Below are 26517 nucleotides of genomic sequence, written 5' to 3' on the forward strand. Positions count from 1 at the left end.
TATGCACGAAAGATGTTTTATTTTGTGTGAAAACATCCTTGGCTTGGACGAGGTTAAAGGGGTTTAGTATGAAAAGATTCCAAACGTGTTTAACATTTTAAAGCATTTATTTTTTTTCAACAGTTTCATGAATTTGAGGTTGCAATTCAGGTTAAACAGCTAATTTCTTGCAATGGGTTAGTGATAGCTAAAATATGATATGTACACTTGAATTATAAAGAGTGCAAATATCTTTGTAACACAGCATCAGTTATAGTTCCATGATTAGTAGTCGATACAGCTATAGAAGTATTTAACATAAGTTCAAATTTATTTTATAAGAAATCAGCCAAAGGTTTGGATTGAGTATTTGAAAAATTAACATAGAAATCTCAACTAAGTATTATTGGTATTTGGTCGCATTTCTTGTGAGAAAATTGTCATAGCAATCATGTAAGGAAGTAAAATGAAATGGATGAATTCAACGATGTGTTCGATCTTTTAGTTAGATGAAATGTAAATGACTACCAACAATATCATTTGACCGTCAGGAAGAAGGCATTCAGCTGTACAAATGTCTCCAACAGGTCTAACAGTCATGGATTTGCCAATAGTTTGTCAATAAATCACTTCCATACGAGAAATAACAACACTAGTATGATTTTCTCTCTTATGATAAACTGCTACACTACCAGCTTGTTGATCTTCTCTTTTGAATTGATTTTATTAAACTCTGCATTTTTTTGTTCTCTATGTTTTTGAACTTGTTCTTTTGTAGACATAGGAAGCTTCTTTGGTGAATTTGAAGCTTTTATTCTTGCATAGGCTGAGGGAGCTGAAATATGATTTTCTTTCTTTTTGGGTGATGCAATCGAAGCTGAGTGTTGCGGTATACTCTGTCTAGCTGGTTCAGGAATCAATTGAAAATCCTCAAGTAATTCATTTGAACTCAAATCTTCAGGAAGTTTTTGTGATGTCGATGGTCCAGCTTCTTGATGAGAAGTCGATGAAGGTTGATGCTGATCAAAATCTTGAGAAGCAGATTTTATTGAACTCTGCATTTTTTTTCATTCTCTATGTTTTTTAACTCATTCTTTTGTTGACATGGGAAGCTTCTTCAGTGGTTTTGAAGCTACTATTTTAATACGATCTGCAGATTTTATTAAAGTTTGAATTTTTCTCGTTCTCCATGTTTTTGAACTCGTTCCTTTTCGACACAAGAAAATTTTTGGAGGGTGGCCTCGAAGCTTTTATTCTTGCATAATATTACTACCAGTTACTTACTCTACCGAATTAATGTTAGTGGCTGAGTTAGTGGCCTTCGGGAAGTGAAATCATTTCCGTATCTTAGTATGAACTTACTCTACTGAATCAACTGCTTACCCTACCGAATCAACGTTAGTGACTGAGCTAGCATCGTTAGCGTCATTTAAAATCTAACAGCCACCTAATAGGAAGTGATGTAATTTGCGTCATTTCCATTACAAGATTTTGTTACCAATCGATTTTACTCTAGTGCTGCCATAGATGTTTTCACATCAAAAATTACAACTGACATGGGCATTACAAATGAAAAACTTATTAAGGGAGATTGGAGCAAAAAAAGTTCCATTTCTAAGCAACAAATTATTTGGATATATAAAAAATACAATAGGTTTGGTAAAAATATCAGTCTAAATAAAACAAATAACTTCACAGAGCATATTTCAAAGAATCATGGACTATTCTGCTAGCAAAAGTTCTAGCAGAATGGTCCATCATTCCATCCCATTGTTCAACATCAAGATGTTGAACAATGGGATGGAATATTTTGTAAAAATAAAATAAAATTTTATTTTTACAAAATAAAATTTTAAAATTTTATTTTGTAAAATTTTTTATATAATTCAAACCTTAATTAACATTTTTAATCCTTTATTTTGCATGTGTTTTAATTTCTCTTGCCAAGGTCTAAAGCTTTCAGTCAATACATTAAGACTTGACTAAGCATGCAGCAAAAAACAAGCGTTTTTAAATTCTAATTAAGGGATATGTGTTTCAAACCAGTGACTGTGATAAACATTCATCATTTGTTGGCTTAGTTTTGACACTTAGGTGAAGATACTAATATGATAATTTTCACATCTCATATTTCCCACAGTCAAGTGATGTGTAGTGTATAGCTGCTGATAATTATTTTCTAGTGATGATACATGTATTAAGTTTAAAAATTCTTGGATCACTAAAATAGATCAAATTTTATAATTACATTAAAATCATGAGGCTGCAAAAACTAAAAGGATGAGATCTCTGGCTTGAAACAAATATATCATACCAGTAACAAGTACTAGTCATATGTATATCCTTTAAAGTCAGTGATCAAGAAATAATTAACAATATACTCACTGGTATAGAATAACGCTTTGCTGCTAAAGCAACAGTGTGACTTCCACATGTGGCTTTTAATCTACAGAAATAAAACAAGTAAAATTTAAATATATGCATTTATAATATAACATACCTCAAATGTCTAGAATTAAAAACAGAAATTCAAAAAATAAAAAAAAAAACTATAGTTCAAAAAATGTAGGGTAAAGGGCTGCATGGTATGGGGGTTATAAAACTTATTGTACAGGCTTCAGTTTATATATAACATTGGGCACAGCTTCAGTATGTTTATAGCATCGATCTCATATTGTTTGGATACTTCATCATGAGTTGCCTTGGTATTGAATTACAAGCTTTAAATAAAAAAACTGCTTCAACAGAGAAGCATATTGCTATTTATTTAAAATGTTTGCCATGATTTTGACACCTCACTGGTGGGGAAGTAGTTATGTTGCATGGGTTTGTATATTTTAATTTTTTGTTGTTGTTGACGCCTGTTAACAAGTTAAAACCACTGTAGCAGAAGAATACAAAGTGCCTGCTACATATTTTGAACTGAAAAGAAAAATAAAATATTCACACAAATTTATTCAGACCTCGAGCACGGGGTGAAGACCTTTTATCTGTTAAGCTTCTGCTATCTGAAATATACAGCAATTACTATCATTCAGATGCTAAACACTCTTCTACATATATTTAGTAAAGTTTTTAGGTCCTGATCAAAAGAAATTTTTTTTTGTGCAAAAGCATTTCAACTTAATAAGATTTCTTATACAACTTAAATCATTATTTAATAAACATTTTGCCATATGCGTGTGTGAAAGATATTTAAAAGTTTCTGGCTATTACAGGAAAATGAGGAAAAATTTGTTTGTGAATGAACTTTTATTTAACAGTCCCCTCTAAGGGCCAAACAACTGATGCAATGCTCCCTGATCTTTTCTAGATTCGTTAAGCAGCGCTCACTGTCTTGGTCCTCTAAGACAGACAAGCCACTCTGTCTGCATCCCCATGAATAACATAATCATTTAAACCAAAATATCATCCTTTTGACTTTTTTTTTTTTTTTTTTTTGGTACAGGCAGTAATCTGAAGGGTCCATACCTAAAGGGTTTGATGATTCTTAACTTAAATTGTAGATTGTCTCCATGGTTACTCGAGCCTTGTTACTGGGAGCATTATCACGCAGGAAGAGCCTAGAAATCATATATTCCGAGCCATCCCAAGGATGAAGTTCCTGATCGTGGAAAAGAAGCTGGTCTTCACAGCCAAACTTATCACAGGCCAGGTATCATCTCCAAATATTTGAAACGCTTGCTCTTGGAGGATCCCACAGCAAGTCTAAGGTTGGTACCAGCACTTGTGGCTCACCACAACAGGCTTGTACTCACTGAGAGATTTCTTCCCAAGCAGATGCTCGCTGCCCTCACCGTGTGGACACAAACATCGACAGCATAATAAGTAACAAGGACAGAGACAACTTTATCAAAGCCTTGAATCCTGATATAATTCCAAGTTGTATTTGTTTTCTGTATTTGTGTTTAGCTCTGTGTTTTTATGCTGTATTTGTATTTCTTTTGCATTTGTAATCTGTCTTTTTGTAGCCTTTTTTTTTTGTAACCCTTTTCTCTAAGTGCTATATGTGAATCCCTGGCGCTCGTCGCCAGGATGGGATATTGTGTTGTAACTTTACTTCACAATAAAGATTTATTTATTTATTTATATTTTGCAGATGTTTTCTCCCTCTGCTTCTTCACTGATTGTAATCTTGTTGCCACACTGACACAAAAAACACCAAAAGGTCAAAATAACAAATTAGAATAAGTCACAAAAGAAATAATTCATTAATTTAATCTTTTTGGTGTGTTTTGAGACAGTATAACAAACCTACAATCATTGAAGCAGAGGGGAAAGCATGCACAAAACGCAATTTATACACTTTATAAACAATAAACAGATTCTAAAAACTTTACACATGTGAAGTGTTTTCAGTTCAACTATTCAGATAAAGAAAACCTTTATTTTGACCTGCAATGTCTAGAATTTTTTATAGTACATAAATTATGCATGTGCATATGTAATTTTATCTACTGATAGTAATTAAGTTTGTATAGTCATTTTTTAGAATGACCAACTTTATAGATCATCAGAAATCTATAAAATAAATTTTACTTTTTATTGAAGAAATTGACCTAAGACTGTAGAAAACTCACTGAAAGATACTGCAAGGCATGTCAACAAATGGTGAACTTGTCTTCCAAGCCAAAAGCATTATTTCTGCCAATTATCAAACAAGAATTGAAGGCAGTCTCTCAAATTGAAATATCATATGGTAGTTGGAAAAAACCTTCATACCTAATATTTTAAACATGAAAAGATTATGCAATTTCACTGTTCCAAAGTTTTCAACAGCAGATCTCATATAAATAGGAGCTGTACTTTCAAAAGAATTAATCAAAATTTGTGAGCATGAGATCCAGGGTTACAAACATTCTAAAATCAATAGTGATGTGATTAAACATGGTACTATCTATCATTCACAGACAAAATGTAAATCCTCTGAATGAGTCTTAATTAAGAATAATAACACAAACAAAAAAAAAAAAATTCAGGTCGACAGCACTAAATTTAGGTAAAGTTACGCTAGCATTATTTTTTGATTACAAAGGATATTATTTTATTACTGGGACATACAGCAGCTTGAGAAGCAAGGTATAAGGGATTCCAAGGCCTGCTGTGAGTCCTCATGGAACATGCAAATAACATGGGGTGTTAGATGTGCAAAGTATACTTGCATATACATGTATACTTGCAAATGCTAGGAGTATAATAAATATATCTGATGAGTCTGAAGGGATATCGAAGATGTGCTGCTCCAACATAAGGGATGCGGAATTTCAGTATGTGGAGTACAATGTGTACAGAAAGGACAGACAGGATAGGAGGGGAGAGGTATACTCTTAGTCAAGAACCATAAAATCTAAGGAAGTGCATCCAGTCAACATGGGTGGCCAGTGCAATGTTGAGTCAGTTTGGTGTGAAAGAAACACCGAGAAAACAAATATGAGAGTAGGAGTGCATTATAGGCCTATTAATGATTGTGCTGAGTATAACGAAAAACTATATAGACAAATACAGTGTGTTAGTTGTCTGATGGCACCAGGGGTTTCCTTACACCAGCATGCCAGAGAGGCAATGAGACAGAAATACTCTGGATAATCATAGTTCACCTTGAATCCAAAGGTGAATATATATGTGCACTGGTGCACATGTATCCTCAATTCACAAAGGGGGACCAAAAGCTAACAAGCAATTACAGACCTGCTAGCTTAACTTCAACTCCAGGGAAAATAATGGAGTCACTAGTTAAAGAAGTAATGCAGAGTTATCTACACAGAAATGCAATTATATTGCAGTCACAACTTGGATTTGTTGAAGGGTAATCTTGTCAGACCAACCTGAATGGATACTATGATGTAGTAAAAAAGAAACTGGATGCAAAAATTAATTCTGATAACATATGCTTGGATTTCAGGAAAGCTTTTGATATTGTTACACATAAAAGACTGCTGTTGTAAAATGGAACAGTGTGGCATTAAAAATAAGTTATCATTATGGATAAAGAGATTGAAGAATGGGAGAAGAAAGAGTGATTATCAATGAACACTGCTCTTTGTGGACTAATGTTATTAGTAGAGAGTCCCGAATGTTCGGTGCTGGCCCATCGTTGTTTTCTATATTTATTAGTGATATTGATGAAGGTAAATTGGGCTTAATGTCCAAGTTTGCAGATGATACAAAGATTGGCAGGGTGGTTAATGGCAGTAATCAAGGTATACTATTACAAAAAGATATAGAAAAAATTAGGAAGGTTGGCTGTGTAATAACAATTGAAGTTTAACATTGACAAATGCAAAGGTAATAGTAATCCCAAGTTAACGAGTGGAAAATGAACAAGAAATGGGGTAATTGCACAGTCAGATATGAAGTTCTCTGAGCAGTGTAAACAAGCTGCCAATCAAGCTCATAAGGTTTTTGTCAATGATATACAGGTGACCCCCGCTTAACGCTGATCATTCGTTCCGGAAAAACAGAGCGCTAAGTGAATCCGCGCTAAGTGAGCGCCACTTTCCCATAAGGTAACATATGTATTTGTGAGCTGCGGTCGGTGCCATAGGATATTTCCTAATCAACAATAAACGGTAATGAAAAGATGCACAAATGTCGGTCAAAATATTTAATATTCAAATATTTGCACATATAAAATATTCTGCATTACATACGTATAATTATGTGGTAACTACTTGCGTATCAAAAGTAAACTTAAAATTCCAATTAAAATAATGAATTTAATTGATTTAATTTAATGGATGAATTTAATCATGGAAAATGTGTGGATTTTGAGTTGAACTATGGCCCTCTTCCAAATAAACTAAAAGGGGTATTAATTTTAAATGGCCCGCAGCGTTACCACCCAACAATAAAGTCAACTGATCTTTCGCCGCTTTGAAATATGGCATATTTTTTGTTCTTTCAATATGAAACTTCTTTTAGGCATTCGTTTCCACAAAAGTCCCACTTCATCTATGTTAAAAACTTGTTGAGAAATATAACACATAATACCCCTCTTCAATAATTTTAACAAGTTCTTTTTTGAAAGTTTCGTCTCCTTGATCTGCACTAGCGGCTTCTCCCTGGGTTTTAAATATATTCTACCAGCCCTTACCAGTTTTAAATGGTTCCACATTTTTTTTTTTTTTATGTGAGTTTTCTTCAGATCATCATATTGGCTAATCTTTCTCTCTCTCTCTCTTTTTTTTTTTTTTTAATATTTAACTTAACTGACTTCTGCATTGGAATATTATCTTCAATAAAATTAGTCTTTCCATTTCAATCCTAATAGCCGTCCTAGTTTCTTGCAGTGGAACAGCTATCTTTGCCGCTGATAAAATTATTTTTTATAATTGTTCTTACAGTTAAACTTGCAAGTCCTAAATTATGGCACACATCCGCTTGTCGTTGACCGGAATCGATTCGCTTCAAAACGTCTAATTTAATTTTCAAATTCAGCCTTTTTCTTACATTTATAGTCTTCGTACTGCACCCAGACGTTGTTGCTTTTTCATTCCTGTCGGTCATTATTAGCTCTTCGAAAATATAACTGCGTTGGTTGAATTAATTATGATACAATGCTCAAGTAAACTTTCCGTTACGCACAATGTCTAATACTGTACTGAGTGATGACTAGACTTCGGATAAATGCATATAACCCAAATATTACAAGCAATATATTCGATCATTTTTTAAAATGTTGATCTCGGAACTACGTAACAAGTCACTGTACTGCAATTAAATTAGCGTGCGAGAAAATTTCACTGAGCGTGGGAAAATTCCTCAAGTCGGCGTGGGAAACGTTTTAATGCTGTTTTGCTATTCATTTTCAAGCTATCGACTCCATCAAATGAAACGATTTCGTTAAATTTGTCAAAAATGTAATCTGTAAAAGAGCGTTATAGTGATCTGTGACAGCGTTATAGTCAGATACGGGTTATAATATAAGAACAGCGTTATAGCGAATCAGCGTAAAGCAAACCGCGTTATAACGGGGGCCTGCTGTATAGCAATTTTGCTAGCAGGGATAAGGAGGTGATAATCACATTGAAAAAGGCAATGGTTAGGCAGCATCTTAGGTAGGATGTAAATCTGTTGGAGAATATGGAGAATACAGAGAAGAATATGGCTAGAAGAATACTCTTGAGGAGAAACAAAAGGGTGCTCTTATCAAGGAAGGCTTCAGTTCTGCAAATTGCAGCATCTGATGACTAGGCACCTGCGAGGTGATCTGATTGGGGTGTTTAAGGTTTTGAATGGATTGAATAAGATGGTATTCTTCTGCTGATAGTATTCTCCTCTTGCTCAGACTACACACATGATGAGGCATAAATTCAAACTGAGGAAGGATGGTTGCAGTGTAAATATGTGGAAGAGTGCCTTCAGCCAGCAGGTTGAGCAGCTAAAGATCTCTGGAAAAAGCAGGCGATGCAGATTTGGGACTTGAAATTACATTTTACTGAAGACATACCCATATTAAAGGCCTCCGTAGCCGAGTGGTCAGGAGCAGGAGTGCAGTAGCACATGCTCTTTGAGTAGACTGGGGTTCAAGCCCCTGACTGCTAAATACGGTCGATCTGCCAACCCGCACTGGACCAGCGTGGTAGATTATGGTCCATGTCCCTCAGCATAAATTGTTGAGGAGGCTTCCATCCTGCAGTGGGTTGATAATGGCTGCAGTTTACCTTTTTTTTTTTTTTATACAGCCACAGCATACAATTCATCAGTAGAATATACTTTAAAACATCAGCACCAAGAATTTTTTCAACCACTGATTTCTATTTGGATTGTCTGTTAGATGACACCACAATCACTGCCAATGTTTAACTAGTAAAAAGCTTTATATTAAAAGACAGCTATAAGACTACCAACACAGTATGCTTTCAAACATTAGCATATCTAGGATTTTTCTGTAAATGAATTCCCATTTGGACTGTCTGTTATACATCAGCCAATTATGACTTGTTTCAAGAAAGATACTGTTTCACACTCTGCTATCTTCAGAAATGCCAAGTCAAAGTTTTATTTACAACAGCACCTCTGTTTAGACTTGGCCATCATGAGAAATTCTAAAGATTCACCAGAAAGAGAAGATCTGAACTCAGTTTTTGTTTTTCTCACCTGGCTAAATATTCTTCTCATACTCAATGCTACTAAGAAGAATTGTTAAAATGCTAAGCATGAACTGAGATAATCTATTATATATTATCTAAACCATTCTTGAATACATGTTCATAATATTAGCCTTGGGTTTTGAATCTACAATTATAAATCATGTATTATTTAAAAAGTCTCAATGGAGAATCCGGTTTATATTTAACAAGTCAGAATTTAATGAGTTAGTCTTTAACCCTTTCATTGGTATGTATGCTATATTTTTCATGTGTGGCTAAAAAGCTCTACGCTTTAAAGGTAGTTTAAAACAAATTATCTGTAGAAAACTTCAATATGTACATAATGTCTTAAATTTGCAGTCAGATATGTAGTTTTCTGAGCAATGCAGACTCATTTTAGGAAGGATGTAGATTTGCTTGAGCGTGTACAGAGAAGAGCAACAAGATTAATGAGGGGAATGAAGGGATCCTCTTACCAAGAGAGGCTTAAGTTTTGCAAATTGCAGGCTGGAGACCAGGCACCAGCGCGGTGATCTGATTGAGGTGTATAAGGCCTTGAATGGATTGAGCACACTGAATTCTGATGGGACCCTTCAACTTATTCAGATTACGAACCTAAGGGGGCATAAATTCAAATTAAGAAAAGACAGATGTAGAATAGATGTGCGGAAATTGGCCTTTAGCCAGCGGGTGGTTAATTGCTGGAACAAACTCCCATCTGTCGTTGTGGAAGTTGATAGGTTAAATAAATTTAAGGAGGAACTGGACAGGCATTTGGAGGGAATGGTGTGATTTTTTTTTTTTTTTTTTTTTCTCATACACTTGCTTTCTTGCATCACATGCCACTACTAACACTACTATTTTGTAGTATGTGCCCATCTGTTATATTATTATAAGATACAAAGGAGTGCAACTTATAAACTGTGTCTACCAATTAGAGAGAGAGAGTTTATAATATATGGCACCATGAAAATTTCAGAGCATTCACAATATGAGATGTAATAAAATGATGCCACTATAATAACTTTGGTTGATTTAGTGTGCATAGACATGTTGCATTTGCACTAACTTATATGTCTGTAAATTTTCTGCAGTCTAAGGCTTTTGCCCTGAATTTTTATTAAGTATTAAACTACTAAACATTTGGCATCTCTCATACTGTGGGCTTAATTTCACAACTGGGTCATCAGCTGTTATACCATCAGGATACCTATCCACTGAGAGATGAAGGGCCAAATAGCCCTGAAACAGCTGTCTGGGTACACTGAGAAGAATATATTGAGAATAAGTAACAATAGGCTTCTCTATTGGGGAAGTGTTAATTATTCAAAGTATAACCAAATAAGCAACTCATTATTAAAAGGGATTGCAACTCACTGTTACAGGGGATTCCACAGCCCTTACAACAAGGGCTGTGGAATCACTGCATTTTGTTGGACAAATCAGTGCATCAACAAACTGAGAAACTAATCAGCACACCAATAATACAATAGAACTGAATTAACAGTGGAACATATGTAGTGAGAAATAAAAATAGAGCAGCACAAAGTGATGGCAAACTGCCAATGGCGAGCAGAGTTAAATAAGAATATGAAATAAACTGTCTTACTACCCTTTCGTATTTTATTCATTATTAATTTAATTTAAATTTTATTTTCAATATATAAATATATTCACACACACATATACATATATATATGTGTGTGTGTGTGTGTGTGTGTGTGTGTGTATTAAACAAATTTAAGTTTAAAACATACCCTCCATCTGCCAGTACAGTATGAGTTCCAATGACTACTTTATTTACATGAGACATAACAGCAAATATTGCAGAATCTGGTATAAGTGTTGTTTCTATTCCAGCCTGAGAAAGACTCCTGGAAAGCTGTTGACCCTAAAATAAACAAACACCTATTTGAAACATATAAACACTGTACTGAAAATGCATATTACATCTGAAAGCTATTCAATAAGATGTGAGATAAAATTTAATTTTAGCAATGTATTTATCACATTTTGAGAGAATACTATCAGCCACTTCAGATAAATCTGTGTATATCAATTTTTGTTCCCCAGTTGGTTGTATGGTTGTTTATCTGAAAGGCACTTCACAATGCTCAATAAACAATTATGTAACATATCTCAAAGGTTCAAGTTTTCCTACTGACAAGAAGGACAACAATTCGGTGAGTATGGGCTTGGCACACCCAGGGTCCTGAGCTGGATATCTATCATTCTTCTCTTTCTTGGTGATTCCCTTCTACTTTTCTCGCTCTCTTTCTCACAGGGTAACTTGGGATTTTTTTTTTTTTTTTTGGCTGGTGCAACATAAGTCTCAGGCTTCCTTGCACCATATAGCTAACAATAATAATAATAATAATAAAAAAGGCACGTCCCTGTGCGGACGTGCCTTTCTGCCGCTACTGGAACAGAGAAGTTTTTTCTGATTTATTTTCTGCTTTATTAGTTTAAATTGACATATTAACTTATTTCTAGAGTAGCTTTATATTCCTATTTACGGTACTTAAAGTTAAAGTAACTTAGACAGAGATTTGTAGGTATTACTTAGTATCGGAAAGGGTATCAAATACACGTGTTTACCGTTCATAAACAGCCGCCATTGTTACGTGAAAATTAATCAGTAAATCTATTAATCTTGTCGAACTTCATTGGCAATTAAATTGTACTTTTAACTATACATATAACCACTTAGGTTACGGAACATAAATAATTAGTAAAAATAAATAATTACTACATAACTTGATACGGAAGTTATATAAAGGGACTTCGTAGGTAACACTCGTTACTGAAACGCGATACAGCATATCCGGAATTCGATAGCATTAGCTTTATATAGTATAGTGCATAATATAATATTGTCAATTAATCAGTAGATCTATTAATCTTGTTAAACTTCATTGTCAATTAAATTGTTCTTTTAACTATATATATATAACGACTTAGAGTACAAACGTAACAAATAATTAATACATACTTGATACGGAAGTTATATAAAGGGAACTCGTAGATAACACTCGATACTGAAAAATAAATATAGCGTTATAGCTGTGTTAAGATACAAGTTTAAGGTTTTAATTTTGTTCTGAAATTGTAATTTTACTGACATTTAAATCGAAATCATGACTCTGACCAGAGCAGCAAAGCAAAAGGCTCAAGCTAATGGGAGTGCTGTGACTCAGGGGAGAACTGAGGGGGGCAGTTGCCCTCTGAATCACAGCCTTTTAAGATGCACTGTTTGCTTGATGTTTGCGGAGCAATCGGGTACGGGACATGATACTGCCATGGGGGATGTCTTTGTGTGTGCACGATGCAAGGAGTGCAAGGAAATTAGGCGGCAACTCGGCGTTGTTATGGGCCTATATGAGACCTTGAAGGACAGGGTGGATGCCCTCGAAGGAAATAAATTGAGGGGCCCATCAAGCTCTCAGCTGCCCACATCAACGCCAGAGCTTGCACTTGGTCATCTTGCAACACAGAGGCAGCCCCCAAGGCAGAATGCGCTGGTCCTACAGGAACTAGTAGTTGTTGTTGACTCTATTGTCAGGGAAACGGGGAACATGCTTTGTAAAAAGGATAGGTGGAACAGGACCAGGGTATGTCTGCCAGGGGCAAGGGTTGATGACGTTGTAGAGCAGATATCATCTTTTAAGGGCACAAAAGGTGATTAGTTGTACACGTTGGCACTAATGACATTAAAGTAGGAGACCAGCGGAATTACTTAACAAGTACAGGTCACTGTTGAAAAAAAGCCGTGAAGTAGGGTTAAATTTGAAAGTGTCTGCAATTCTGCCCAGACACGATAGGAGGGAGTATATGATGAGAGCCTTGTCGATCAATTCGGCCCTGGAAAGATTGTGCAAGGCTCAAGGGGTAGAATTTTTTTCAGCCTGGAATGTACTTGTTAACAGGAGAGATTGCTTCTACAGGGATGGGATACACTTAAATAGAAAGGGTGCAAGAATATTGCTGATGCTATCGAGGCAGTGTTAGGTGGGTCGGAAAACTGCTAGCTTGGGGGGAGACAAAGACTAATGGATTAACAGTAGCCACTGGCAGAGGTGAAAGAGATTCTTGCACTGCTTCTATTGGAATGAGCAGAAGCCTGAAAAACAAGATGCAGGATATTTCAGAGACTGCTGGAAGTCATTGTGATACAAGTAAACACATGGGTTGTGTTAGGGTAGCTAAGAATAGAAACAAGTGCAGGTATACTTGCGTGTACACCAATGCTAGGAGTTTAGTAAATAAATTTGATGAATTTGAGGTATTGCTCAAAACATCAAAGGCAGATATTGTTGGGATATCAGAGACGTGGTGTCACACAGATATAAGGAATGCAGAACTGGAATTTGGGGAGTACAATGTGTATAGAAAGGATAGACAGGACAGGAGGGGAGGAGGGGTTATGCTATTAGTTAAAAAACACATAAAATCCAAGGAAGTGAAGCCAGTCGACATTGATGGACAGGGCAGTGTCGAGTCAGTTTGGTGTGACATACACATAGGTAAATCAAAATTGAGAGTAGGAGTGTGCTATAGGCCTAATGACTCTGATGAGTATAATAAGATACTGTACAGGGAAATAGAATGGGCCAGTAAATCAGAGAGTCTTATAATGGGGGATTTTAATTTCCCAGATATTGACTGGAATTTGTGGGTTGGTCACTCACACACTAGCAGGGCTTTTGTGGATTTATTGGATGATTGTTTTCTACACCAGCATGTTCGGGAGGCAACTAGAGGGAGTAATACTCTTGATCTGATTATCAGTAGTGATTCTTCATGCATTAGGAATCTGCAGATAAAGGAACCACTGGGTGGCAGTGATCACAGTGTGCTGAAGTGGGATTTACTCAAGGAGGTAACTACCATCAGAGGCAAAGGGAAGGGTTTTTGCTTTCGTAAAGGCGACTATGATGGTCTGAGACAGTATTTAAATTCTATACAGTGGCACCAACTGATGTTACCAACAGCAAATTCAAAATGGGAAGCATTCAAGGAACTAATCTTGGAAGCTACCAGGCTTTACATACCAACCAAGAAATATTGTTCAAGGTTCAGGCCTAAATGGTTGTCAGATGAACTAATGAGACATAGGGCAGAGAAGAAAAATGCATGGGATACATACAAATTAATGGGTGACATGGAAGCCTATGATAGATATAAGTTGGTCTGTAACCAAGTCACAAAGGAGATTAGGCAGGCAAAGGCAGATTATGAGAAGTCCTTGGCAAAGGACGCAAAGAAAAACAGAAAAGAGTTCTTTACCTATTTAAACTCAAGAAGGAAAGGGATGAATCAGATTGGTCCACTGGATGTTGATGGTTCAACAGTTGAGGATCCTGCTCAGGTGGCTAACAATCTAAATGAGTATTTTGCATCTACATTCACACATGAGGAGTTATTCAGGAAGGGGAATGTCGTAGGTGAAGTAAACATTGGCAGTGAGCTAGATTATTTTCTAATAACTGAGAGGAAAGTGGAGGAGAAATTGCTGAGGATAACATAAAAAAGGCACCAGGGGTGGATGGGATCTATCCAGTTATATTAAAGGAGGCAGCAAAGGAAGTAAGCAAACCCCTAGCCATAATTATGGAGCTTCTTTGGACTCAGGGGAGGTACCCATGGACTGGAGATGTGCAAATGTAACCCCAATTCACAAAGGAGGATCAAAGGCTGACACAAGTAATTATAGACCTGTTAGTTTAACTTCGGTTCCAGGAAAATTAATGGAGGCACTGGTTAAAGAAGCACTGCAGGATCATCTGGACAAGAATTCAGTTATAGCTCAGACGCAGCATGGTTTTGTTAAGGGCAGGTCTTGCCTGACCAATTTGATTGGATACTATGATGTAGTCACAAAAGAACTGGATGCAGGGAATAACTTTGATATTATATATTTGGATCTTAGAAAGGCTTTTGATACTGTTGCACATGGAAGACTGCTGCACAAATTGGAGCAGTGTGGCATTGGAGGCAAATTGCTGCTATGGATAAGGGGATGGTTGAGTGGCAGAAGACAGAGAGTGGTAATCAATGGACTCTGCTCAACGTGGACTAATGTTATTAGTGGAGTTCCTCAGGGTTCAGTGTTGGGTCCATTGTTGTTTTCTGTATTTATAAATGATACTGATGATGGTGTATCAGGCTTAATGTCCAAGTTTGCAGACGATACCAAGGTTGGAAGGGTTGTTAAGGACACTACTGATACTATGCTGCTGCAACAGGATCTGGAAAGGTTGAGCAGATGGGCTGAGAGGTGGCAAATGAAGTTTAACATTGACAAATGTAAAGTACTACATATGGGAAACAGTAACCCAGATCAACGTATCAACTCTGTGGTACTACGCTGACAGTGGTTGAGAATGAAAAGGACCTGGGGGTAATTGTGCAGGCAGATATGAAGTTCTCTGAGCAGTGCAGACGAGTTGCAAGAGTAGCTCATGGTGTCTTGTCAATGATATACAGGAATTTTTCTAGCAGGGATAAGGATGTGATTATTCCCTTGTATAAGGCATTGGTCAGGCCACACCTTGAGTACTGTATACAGGTCTGGAGGCCTCATTTCAAGAAGGATGTAGAGCTGCTCGAACGAGTACAGAGAAGGGCAACAAGATTAGTGAATGGAACAAAGGGTTGCTCTTACGAAGAAAGGCTTAAGTTTTGCAAATTACAGAGCCTGGAGACTAGGCATCGGCGAGGTGATCTGATAGAGGTGTATAAGGCTTTGAATGGCTTGAGCATGCTCAATGCCGATGGGATTCTTCCTCTTGCTCGGAATAATCACCTGAGAGGGCATAAATTCAAATTGAGGAAGGACGGATGTCGGATAGATGTGCGGAAATTTGCCTTTAGCCAGCGGGCAGTTGGTTTGTGGAATAGACTCCCATCGCTTGTTGTTGAAGTTGATAGCCTAAATAAATTTAAGGCTCAGCTGGACAGGTATTTCGAACGAACGGAGGGGTGAAATGGGAGTAGTGGTTGTTTTTTTTTTTTTTTTGGCTGATGCTGAATAAGCTTGCTTTCTTGCATCATATGCCTCTACTAATGCTAATGCTAATAATTTAGTCAAACCTGATTGTTTGCTTTAGGTTTCATGGTATATCAGCTACTAAAGTTATAGTGTGCCACAGTGAAACCTATTTCATAGGTTTCACTGTGGCACACAGTAATGATATCTTAATAAAAGGAACTATTAAGGAGTAAGAGAAGCAAAACAAAAAGCTCAAAGCAGCAGGAACTTAAGAGTTCACAGTGCTTAGAGCAGAACTGTTAATAGCAGTTCTCTTGCAAATCACAGCTACATTTGTTGTGTTCACAAGCCAGGCTTGATACCCGAAAGTCAAAAACACTGCTGGAACCAATGTTTGGGTGATACTCAAGTCAAGTGGACCTAATTTCGGTGAACTCCAATCAGTCTGTGACAGCCAAATCCTCCACTTGCACCTTTACGATAGTGGGACTGTTGGTAACCCTGGGTATAACCCCCATGTTCAAGCACCTAATATAATGGAGGTGACCACCCAGGTGTGAACCAACGTAAGCAGGGAGTTGAGGTGTGGCACCCACACCACATGGAGAATGCCACCCCCTCTGCATTACCAGGCAATACCATTACTTGCTTATTGGAGACTTGAAGTGGTTGAACCCATGTTTAGTCTCAAGAGCAAAACTCTGGCAACCACACCCCATCCCTTCCATTACACAGTATGATTGATGTCGTTTGAGGTTATGATGGACATCCTGGCGAGATCCAATTTTCCTTATATTTCGAGGGTACAGCTCTAAAATGTGTTCACATGCCGGCCACTAGATAGTACACCGGACCGAACCTATTGGTAATGCTCTAGGAGGCTTCTGGATCAGCTAGTGTATAATCTCGCTGCCAGAGAGTAACTGGAGAGAGTCCAAGTAGTGTGTATGTGGGGGGGGAGGGGCATTGTCAAGTCCATGTTATGTCAAGGAGCTGGGCAAACCCAATATGTATGATATATACAGTAATACCCCGACTTACGCGAACTCTGAGTTACATGGTTCTTGATTTTTTTGTTTGGCAACACTGCCGCCCACTATCTTCAAGGTCATTCTTCATATGTTATCGATATACGGTGCGACGGCAGAGAATGAGAGCGAAAGATGAACAAAATTCAACTTTGCTACGCATGAGCGGGACACATATACATGAATTTGTATTCCAACTGTCTTATTTATATGTGTGCGTTCAAATTCGTGCTCAACTTTTGTCGGAAATTACATCGTTTTCATGAGAGAAATGGATCGCATCGGTCGAGCCGTATACAGTCAATCCTCGTATAACACGTGTTTACACTACACAAATTCGATCATTCATTATTTATAAATACGGTAATGATATCTTATAATATAACACGAACCGAATTGGCTTATGCATGATTCGCCTTTGTGTTTAAAAGAAATGGCAATCGAATGCAGAATCATCCCAACTGAACGCAACACGATAGGAATGAAGAGAAGATTCTGAAAATGTATGTTTTTTATATCAGTGAAGGGGAAACACATTTCACCATAATAACATAAAAACCAACACAATTCCAGCTATCGGTATGCAATTAGATCGAGTTTACTACCAGTTTATAACAGATTCCACTAGCAGAAATGCAACTGGATTTTTATTGTTTTATTGTAGTAACCCCAGAAATGTGGTGTTAATAGTGTATCTCTGCCTTTATGGTGTTGTTTATTCAGTTACTACATGCGCGCAGCTTTGTTTATACGTATCAAGCGTGCCTCCTCGTTTTGTAATTGTGCTTTATTCCCTAAAAACGAGTAAAATACTTAAAAGGTGCGAAAAGGAAGTGGTGAAGACACCGCAGATTCAGAGAGAAAAAGAAAAGCAATTATCGATAAACAGAGGCGGACTGGGTCAAAAATTCTTACCCGGGAAAATTTATAGTGGCCTCATACTATGGTTTATGGCCAAAATCACACTGGCCCACCGGGGTTTCCCCGGTAAGGCTTATGGCTAATCCGCTTCTGTCGATAGAGAAAAAATATGAAATTGTGAAACGCTTTGAGCGAAATGAAAGACCATGTGATATTGCATGCACTACAGGCCTAAATGAGGCAACGCCGAAAAGCACATGACAATTGCAAACTTGACAGAAGGACTGAGCTGAATTGAAAACGGCTTAAAAATTTTAGAAAACATAGACTACAACGAAGAACGCGTTACAGCTACAAAGCAAGGAATAAAAAAATTATTAGCTTGCTACGAAGAAATTCTGCATGAAAAAAAGAAGGTGCTGTGTTGCCAGACGAATTTGTTAGATTTTATGAGGCCATCGACATCGAAATAACTTTTTTACGTAAGTAATTTATTTTTTTAATACATATTTTGTATTAATATGTATAAAGAACTGCAATTTTATCAATATTTTTCTTCTAAACTAGTGTTTTTGTTAGTCCTTGGTCCCAATTAAACAAAATTTATATGTATTTATATGCAAAGTTGTACCCTGACTTACGCGAATTCGACTTAAGCGATTTTCGTCGGACACACCTATCGCATAACTTCGGGGTATTACTGTATAAGAAGTTCGTTACTTCATACAGCATGTCCCCCCCAACCCCCACCTTTCCTTACCACTGAATACATCATCAATCGTTAAACTAATAGAACAAACTTATCCATAAAAAGATCGAAGTCTACCAAACACTTCCTCATTCATTCCACAAATAAGTGGTCTCAGTTCCAATCTCAATGATGTCCATTTACACTTACAGTCTGCCAAACCCCATATACTCTTTCTAACAGAATCCCAATTATCAGTTTATTCAACCACTGCCTAGCTCAGTTGTCCTAATTATTCACTGTACGATTCCTTTTGCTTCAAAGGTAGTACTTCTGCATATGTCTGCTCTGATATTCCCTGTCAGAGACTTAGTCATTTGGCATCTCCTCTTTTCGATCTTCTCTGGCATAAAATCTCTCTGCCAAAACCTGTCAAATTCATGTGTTTGCCTCTACAGTTCTCCTAAATCCACTAATCACTTGGAACTCTTTGACTTCCTCTCTTTGAAACTTGACTTTCTCCAGCCAAACTTTCCTGACACTGAGATAACTTTACTTGGTGATTTTAATGTTCACAACTCCAGCTGGCTTCCATTTTCTAGTAACACGGACTGAACTGGTCAAGAAGCAAGGCTTTTGCAATTACTAATGACTTCACACAGATTGTTCATTTAGCTACCAGTATACTAGACAATCCTAACGACATTGCCAACACACTAACTTTTTTCACAAACAACCATTCTAAGGACATGGTCGAGTTAAGTGGTCCTCTAGGTACCTCAGATCATAACTTGGTGATGGTCTCTTCTCCAATGGAGCCTTTCTCTCGTGGCCAATCTCAAACTCAGGTTGTTTGGCATTACAAGAATGCAAAATGGGATGATCCGTGAGATTTCTTCTCTCCTTTTCCTTTTTGAGATTACTGTTTTAAATCTTCTGATGTCAATGTTTGCTCAGATTGTGTCAGTGAAATTATCCTTGTAAAATTGAAATCTTTTATTCCATACTTCACGTTAAAATCTTGTCCTCTGTCTAAACCTTGATTTTCCAATAAATGAGCTAATGACGTTCAGGATAAGAATGTTGCATATCACAATTGGCTTGTATCCAAATCTCCAGCATCATTTTTTGCCTTTTGCCTGCAGCAAAGCTTACAACAATTGTAAAGCAGTTATCAATCGGTCCAAACTAGATTTCAAACAGGCTAAGAGTAGAAAGCTTGCTTCTTGTCCAAATGGTGGTCAAGCATTGTGGTTTCTTGCCAAAGCTGTTGGCCACAACTGTTCTCCATCTCTATTCCCACCTCTGTAAAACCAGTGGTTCTACTACCACTTCATCCAAAGGTAAAGCTGATCTGCTAGATACAATATTCTTTACATTTCAAGGGTACAGCTCTAAAACAGTGTTCCCAGGCCGGCCGCTAGTTAGTACACTGGACCAAACCTATTGGTAACTCTCTAGGAGGCTTCAGGATCAGCTAGTGTATAATCTTGTTACCTCTACTCTGCCAGATAGTGACTGGAGGGAGTCCGAGTAGTGTGTATGCGGGGAGCACTGTCGAGGTCACGTTATGTCAAAGGATCTGGGTATATTCTTACCCTATGTACGCCATATCCAAAAATTTCATTACTTCATACAACATGTCCCACCCACTTTTTCTTACTATTGAATACACCATGAATTGTCAAACTAATAGAGCAAGCTTATCTACGAAAAGATCTAAACCTCTCAAGCACTTCCTAATTCATTTCACAAATATACATGGTCTCAATTCTAATCTCAACGATGTCCATTTCCACTTGCAGTCTGCCAAACCCCATGTACTTTTTCTGACAGAATCTCCGTTATCGGTTGATTCAACTACTGCTCATCTCAGATGCCCAAATTATTCGCTGTATGATTCCTTTCGCCTCAAAGGTGGTAATTGTGCATATGTCCGTTCTGATATTCCCTGTCAGAGACTAGGCAATTTGGAATCTCCTCTCTTTGATCTTCTCTGGCTTAAAATCTCTCTACCTCATTGCGTCAAATTCGTCTGTTGTCTCTACCATTCTCCCAATTCCACTAATCACTTGGAACTCTTTGACTTCCTCTTTTTGTAACTTGACTTTCTCCATTCCAACTTTCCTAACAGTGAGGTAATTTTCCTTGGTTGATTTTAATGTTCACAACTCCAGCTGGCTTCCATTTTCTAGTCACACCGACCCAGCAGGTCGAGATGCTGAGGCTTTTGCAATTATTAATGACCTAGCACAGATTGTTCATTTACCTACAAGAACACCGGACAATCCTAATCAAACATCCAATACGCTTGATCTTTTTCTCACAAACAACCCTTCTAAGTATACAGTCGAAGTGAGAGGTCCTTTAGGCACTCCAGATCACAACTTGGTGATTGTCTCTTCTCCAATGGAACCTTTATCTCATGGCTATTCCCAACCTCGTGTTGTTTGGCATTAGAAGAATGCAAAATGGGATGACCTGCGAGACTTCTTTTCTTCTTTTCCTTGGTAGGATTACTGTTTCAAAACTTCTGATGTCAATGTTTGATCAGATCGTGTCAGTGAAATTATTCTTGCAGGAATGGAATCGTTTATCCCACACTCCACTTTAAAATCTAGTCCTTTAACTAAGCCTTGGTGTTCCAATAAATGTGCTAAGGCTGTTCACAAGAGAAGAATGTTGCATATCATAATTGGCTTGTTTCTGATTCCTCAGTTTCATTTTCTGCTTACACCAAAGCTCGCAACAATTGTAAAGCAGTTATTAATCAGTCCAAACTAGAGTTTGAACAAGCTAAGAGTAGAAAACTTGCTTCTTGCCCTAATGGTAGCCGACCATTCTGGTCTCTTGCCAAAGCTATTGGCCGCAAATTTTGCCCATCTCTGCTCCCACCTCTGTCCAAACCAGATGGTTCTGTTATCACTTCAGCCAAGGATAAAGCTGACCTGCTAACATCCCATTTTTCTTCCAGCTCATGTATTAATGATCTTGGTAAAAGATCTCCCACAATTCCCAACAAGCTCCATTCAATGCCTCCTGTGGTCTTCCGTCAAAAGGACATCAGAAGGATTTTGATGAATCTTGATGCTAAGAAAGCTCCAGGTCCTGATGGTATTTCTCCAATTGTTCTCAAAACCTGTGCTCCTGAACTTCTCCTATTCTTTGCCGCCTTTTTTCACTTTCTTATTCCAAAGGTGTTTTTCCTTCTGCTTGGAAATTTGCTCATATCCAGCCAGTTCCTAAAAAGTGTGACAAATCCCTCCCATCCAATTATTGTCCCATTGCAATTACTTCTACTCTTTCTAAAGTAATGGAGAAATCAATTAACCGCCAACTCTTCAACTACCTAGAAACCTTCCGTCTGAGCAACGATCGCCAGTATAGATTCCGTCAGTGTCGATCCACTGGTGGTGATATTCTGGCTTAGGTTACCCATTTATGGACTAATTCAATGGAAAGGTTCGGTGAAACACAAGTAGTTGCTCTTCACATCTCAAAGGCTTTTGATCGTGTTTGGCATAAAGGTCTTCTAAACAAGCTTCCATCTTATGGTTTACCAACTGTTTTTAGTAATTGGTTATCCAGTTTTCTCTCTGATCGCTCACTGGGGGTGATGGTAGATGGCTCTCTGTCTTCTAACTTCTCCACTAATGCCGGTGTCCCCCAAGGTTCAGTTCTTTCTCCCCACTCTTTTCCTCTTGTATATTAATGACCTTCTTCCATTGACTGGAAATTCTATCCATAGTTTTGCCGATGATAGCACATTGCATTCCACTTTCCATTTTGAGAAACCTTGTCCTGCTCGATCAGCTTCAACTTCTCAAAAATCTGCTACCAATTCCTTAAATGCTGATCTTCAGGTAATTCTCCAGTGGGGCAAAGACAACTTAGTTGATTTCAACTCTTCTAAAACTCAGTCTTGTCTTATATCTCACAAAAAAGATTCTTCTGCTCCTATGCTTATCTTTAGTGACATTCCGATTTCTAGGCAAAATGATATATCTCTTCTGGGGGTTACCCCGACTTCTAATCTCTCTTGGCACAAGCACATTACAAATACTGCTTCCTCTGCATCTAAAAAACTTGGTTTTCTCTTTCGCTCCTGGCATTACTTTTCTTCCAAAGAGCTGCTCACTCTGTAGAAATCACAAATCCGCCCAGCCATGGAATATTGTTCCCACATCTGGGGTGGTGCCCCCAAAACCTCTCTCAGGCTTCTTGATTCCATTCAGAAGAGGGCAGTTAGGTTAATTAATGATTCATCTCTAACAGAGTCTCTCCACTCACTTTCTCATAGATGTACTGTTTCTGCTGCATGCCTCCTCTACAGATACTTCCATGGGCACTGTTCTTCTGAATTGGCTTCTATAATTCCCGCTCTCTCTTTCAAAACAGTCCGAACATGTGCCACCACCAGCCAACATCCATTTACTGTCCAACTTCAAACCCACAGAACTAACTTTTCATCTTCCTCATTTATTCATTCAACTGCCGTTTTCTGGAAGAACCTTCCTTCATACGTATTTCCTGAAAATTACAATCTGCAGAAGTTCAAGTCCAATGTCAACAAATATTTTCTTTCATCTTCTCAACCTCCAACCCAAGCACGGTACTAAGTACTATAGGTTCTAATACCTCTCGTGTTTGGGGTTCACATAAAAAAAAAAAAAAAAAAAAAAAAAGTGGAAATGGACCAGATCAAGAAAACAAGGTGGGTGCAAAAATAATGGGAACGATTTTGTCAGGCTAAAAAATGCTGGATGGTGAGTTAGTAGTCCCATGGCACATTTTCTGGTTGAGGGGTCAACGATTTTGCCATTTTTCATGTAATTTATGGTGGATGCAATCTCTCATCCACTTTAAAACCTCTTAGTAGTAGGCCACAATAATACTGATACCTTGAGGAAAGAATACTGATATATTATTCCCTTGTCAAAAAATGCAACTGGCATGATCTTCACATGTAATTTTGCCTGTTATGTCTTTTTGATCATCTGCATATGTAAAAAGCAACCTATTATCTTTACTAGCTGTCTGTATCTAATAACTTGACTCAGAATGGCTAGGGGAAATTTTTATATTTAGAAAGATTTGTCAAGCCATTCCAAATTTATTAAAATAGGACAAATAGAAATTCATCAATTATTATTATTTTTTTCATATATATTGCACAGGCTAACTTATTTTTCATATATATTGCATTGGATGTAACATTTGTTGCCATGATCCGACTGAAGGATTGAAATGTGTTGCATTTCACGAATGAGGTGATTATCATTGTATAAGCAATGGTTAGGCAGTATCTTGGTACTGCATGCAGAAAGTCCCATTCAGGAAGGATGCAGATCTGTTGAAATGGGTGCACAGAAGAGCAACAAGATTAGCCAGGGATCCAAAAAGAGTACTCTTACCAAGAAAGGCTTCAATTTTCCAAATTGCAGGACCTTGGAAACTAAGAATCTGCAATTCCCTGATTGAAAGCATTTAAGGCTTTAAATGGATTGAGAAAACTAAATGCAGATGGCATCCTTACATTCTTAGACAATGTACGTAAGGGGACATATCAACTGAAATTGAAAAAGGACAGCCATTCAAAAATTTTTTTCTGGTCAAAAAGTAACTGATTATTAGAACATACTTCCATCTGGTGTTGTACCGAATTGTATGTAAAAATATTCATGTGTTGCTGAGTTATTTATTACTGTTATTTTCAAGGTCACAGTCATTCTACCGAGTCAGCCATTTTCATGAGATAAAAGAACTACAGCAGTGCCACCTGCTTATTCAGTGGGATTAGAAATTTGGCATAAATTGCGTAAAATTATTAAATTGCGACATCACCATTGTATAAGAGCTACCACTTCTATATAGCTGCGTAAGGCTTGGCAGATCGGCAGCTTAAATCCCTAGCCTGGATAAATGGTGAGGGCTGATGTCAGGAAGGGCATCAGGTCGTAAAAACTATGCCAAAACAAAAGGTGATTGATGGAAAGTAGATGTGTCAGGGCTACAGAACAAAGGACGGGTCCAGTTAAAAAAAGTTAGTTAAGCTAGAGATGAAGGAGTTGAAAGTGTTAGAATAGGAACATTGGGACGATGAATGGAAAGAGCAGAGAGATTGTGGATTTTATGCAAAGAAGAAGAGTGAAGATCCTATGCCTACAAGAGACTAGGTGGAGGGGAAATAAAGCAAAAGAGCTCGGTGAAGGGTATAAGTTGTTGTTTAGAGGAGCGGATGAGGGAGGAAGAAATGGAGTATTATGCCAACCCCATATGAACGTGGGAAGAAGGCGAGGACAAAGAAGAAGACTTCCATCTGGTGTTGTGAAAGTAAGTAGTTTGAATAAATTTAAGGAAAGATTAGAACAAATCATGAGAGGATGGACAGATAATGTGGGCAGCTTTTTTATTTTTTTGGCTGATGTTATAAGCTTGTTTCTTTGCAACACTTGCCACTGATTACAGTTTTTATTAAAAAAAAATCCAGGAAATAAGTTAAGCATTACAAAAAAAAAAAAAAAAGCTGAATAAATATTATGCAGTGAAGTGAAAACAGTTACCTTTATATATTATTAGTTAATAAGTATTTAATTAGTAATAAGATATTCAGTTATTTACTTTTCACTTCTGTTAATCACAGAAAAAGAAAAAAATTTAACTAATAAATTGCCTATGCAATTCACTCCCCATATAGGTACCTCTCCAAGATGATGTATGAACTTCCTCAAACTGTCAACCTCAACCACACATGGAGACAACTTATTCCAGTAATTAACAACTCATGGGCTAAAAGAAAACCTCCTACAATCAGGTCTAAACCTTTTCAACCATAATCTGAATTTATGGCCTTAGTTTTGGAATCATTTATAACAGTGAAAATTTCACCCACATTCATTTTACTTTCTCTTCTCAGAGCCTTATAGATCTTAATTAGGTCTTTTTCTAAGTTGCTAGCTACCAAACTTTAGCCTACAAATTCAAAGTTTTCCCTCATATGGACACCCTTTTGTTGACCTCACCACCACGTGCAGCATCTTCAGGGCATTTCAAGAAGCAAAAATGTATTTTATTGGATGTGATTTGGTAGTTGTTGGCGCATCGGCTTCTGTGGCCATATTGCACCTCCCAAGGTTTTTGCAGTACTTTGATCCAAGCCCGAGGCGGGAATCGAACCCGCGACCTTTGGGTTGCCGGGCAGGTACTTTACCCACTCGGCTAGCCCGGTCGGCTGTTTATTGGATGTGGTCTCTACATTTGGACAATACTCCAAGTGCAGTTTTACAAATGGGATTATGACCTCCCTATCTCCACAAGCAAGAGGAAGAATCCCAACTGCATTGAGCATGCTCAACCTGTTCAAGACCTTATACACCTCAGGCAGATCACCACAGGTGTAAAAAAAAACTCCAACTTCACCCGTCCATTCACTCCAAATGCCTGTCTAGCTCAGCATTAAATTTATTTAAGCTATCAACTTCAACACAAGATGGAAGTCTGTTCCAGCAATCAACTACCCACTAGCTAAAGGCAAATTTCCACACATCTATTCTACAACTGTCTTTCCTCAATTTGAATTTATGCCCCCTCAGCTTCGTAATCTGGGTAAGAGGAAGAATCCCATCAGCACTGAGATTTCTCAACCCGTTCAAGTCCTTATACACCTCAATCAGATCACTTTGCAGGTGCCCAGTCTCCAGGCACTGCAATTTGCAGAACTTAAGCCTCCCTTGGTAAGAGCACCCCTTTGTTCTCCTCACCAATCTTGTTGCCCTTCTTTGTACTCATTCTAGCAACTCTACATCCTTCCTAAAATGAGGCCTCCAGGCCAGTACACAGTACTCAAGGTGTGGCCTGACTATTGCCTATCACGTCCTT

At 37.6% G+C, this 26517-nt stretch overlaps 1 protein-coding gene across 1 annotated transcript in view; it reads right to left on the bottom strand.

The window, feature by feature from the left end:
- The window catches only part of eIF2Bbeta (eukaryotic translation initiation factor 2B subunit beta), a 199645-nt gene that overhangs the window by 53872 nt on the left and 119256 nt on the right, over nt 1-26517 (bottom strand). Inside the window, exons 9-10 of the mRNA XM_090370568.1 lie at nt 10829-10962; nt 2365-2425 (exon numbers count right to left, since the gene is read on the bottom strand). Of these exons, the coding sequence (XP_090226694.1) occupies nt 2365-2425; nt 10829-10962 (195 nt within the window). The remainder of the gene's footprint in view (nt 1-2364; nt 2426-10828; nt 10963-26517) is intronic.

This window comes from Mastigoproctus giganteus, chromosome 3 (assembly GCF_048544385.1).
Source record: "Mastigoproctus giganteus isolate SK-2022 chromosome 3, ASM4854438v1, whole genome shotgun sequence".
Classification (NCBI taxonomy): domain Eukaryota; kingdom Metazoa; phylum Arthropoda; class Arachnida; order Uropygi; family Thelyphonidae; genus Mastigoproctus; species Mastigoproctus giganteus.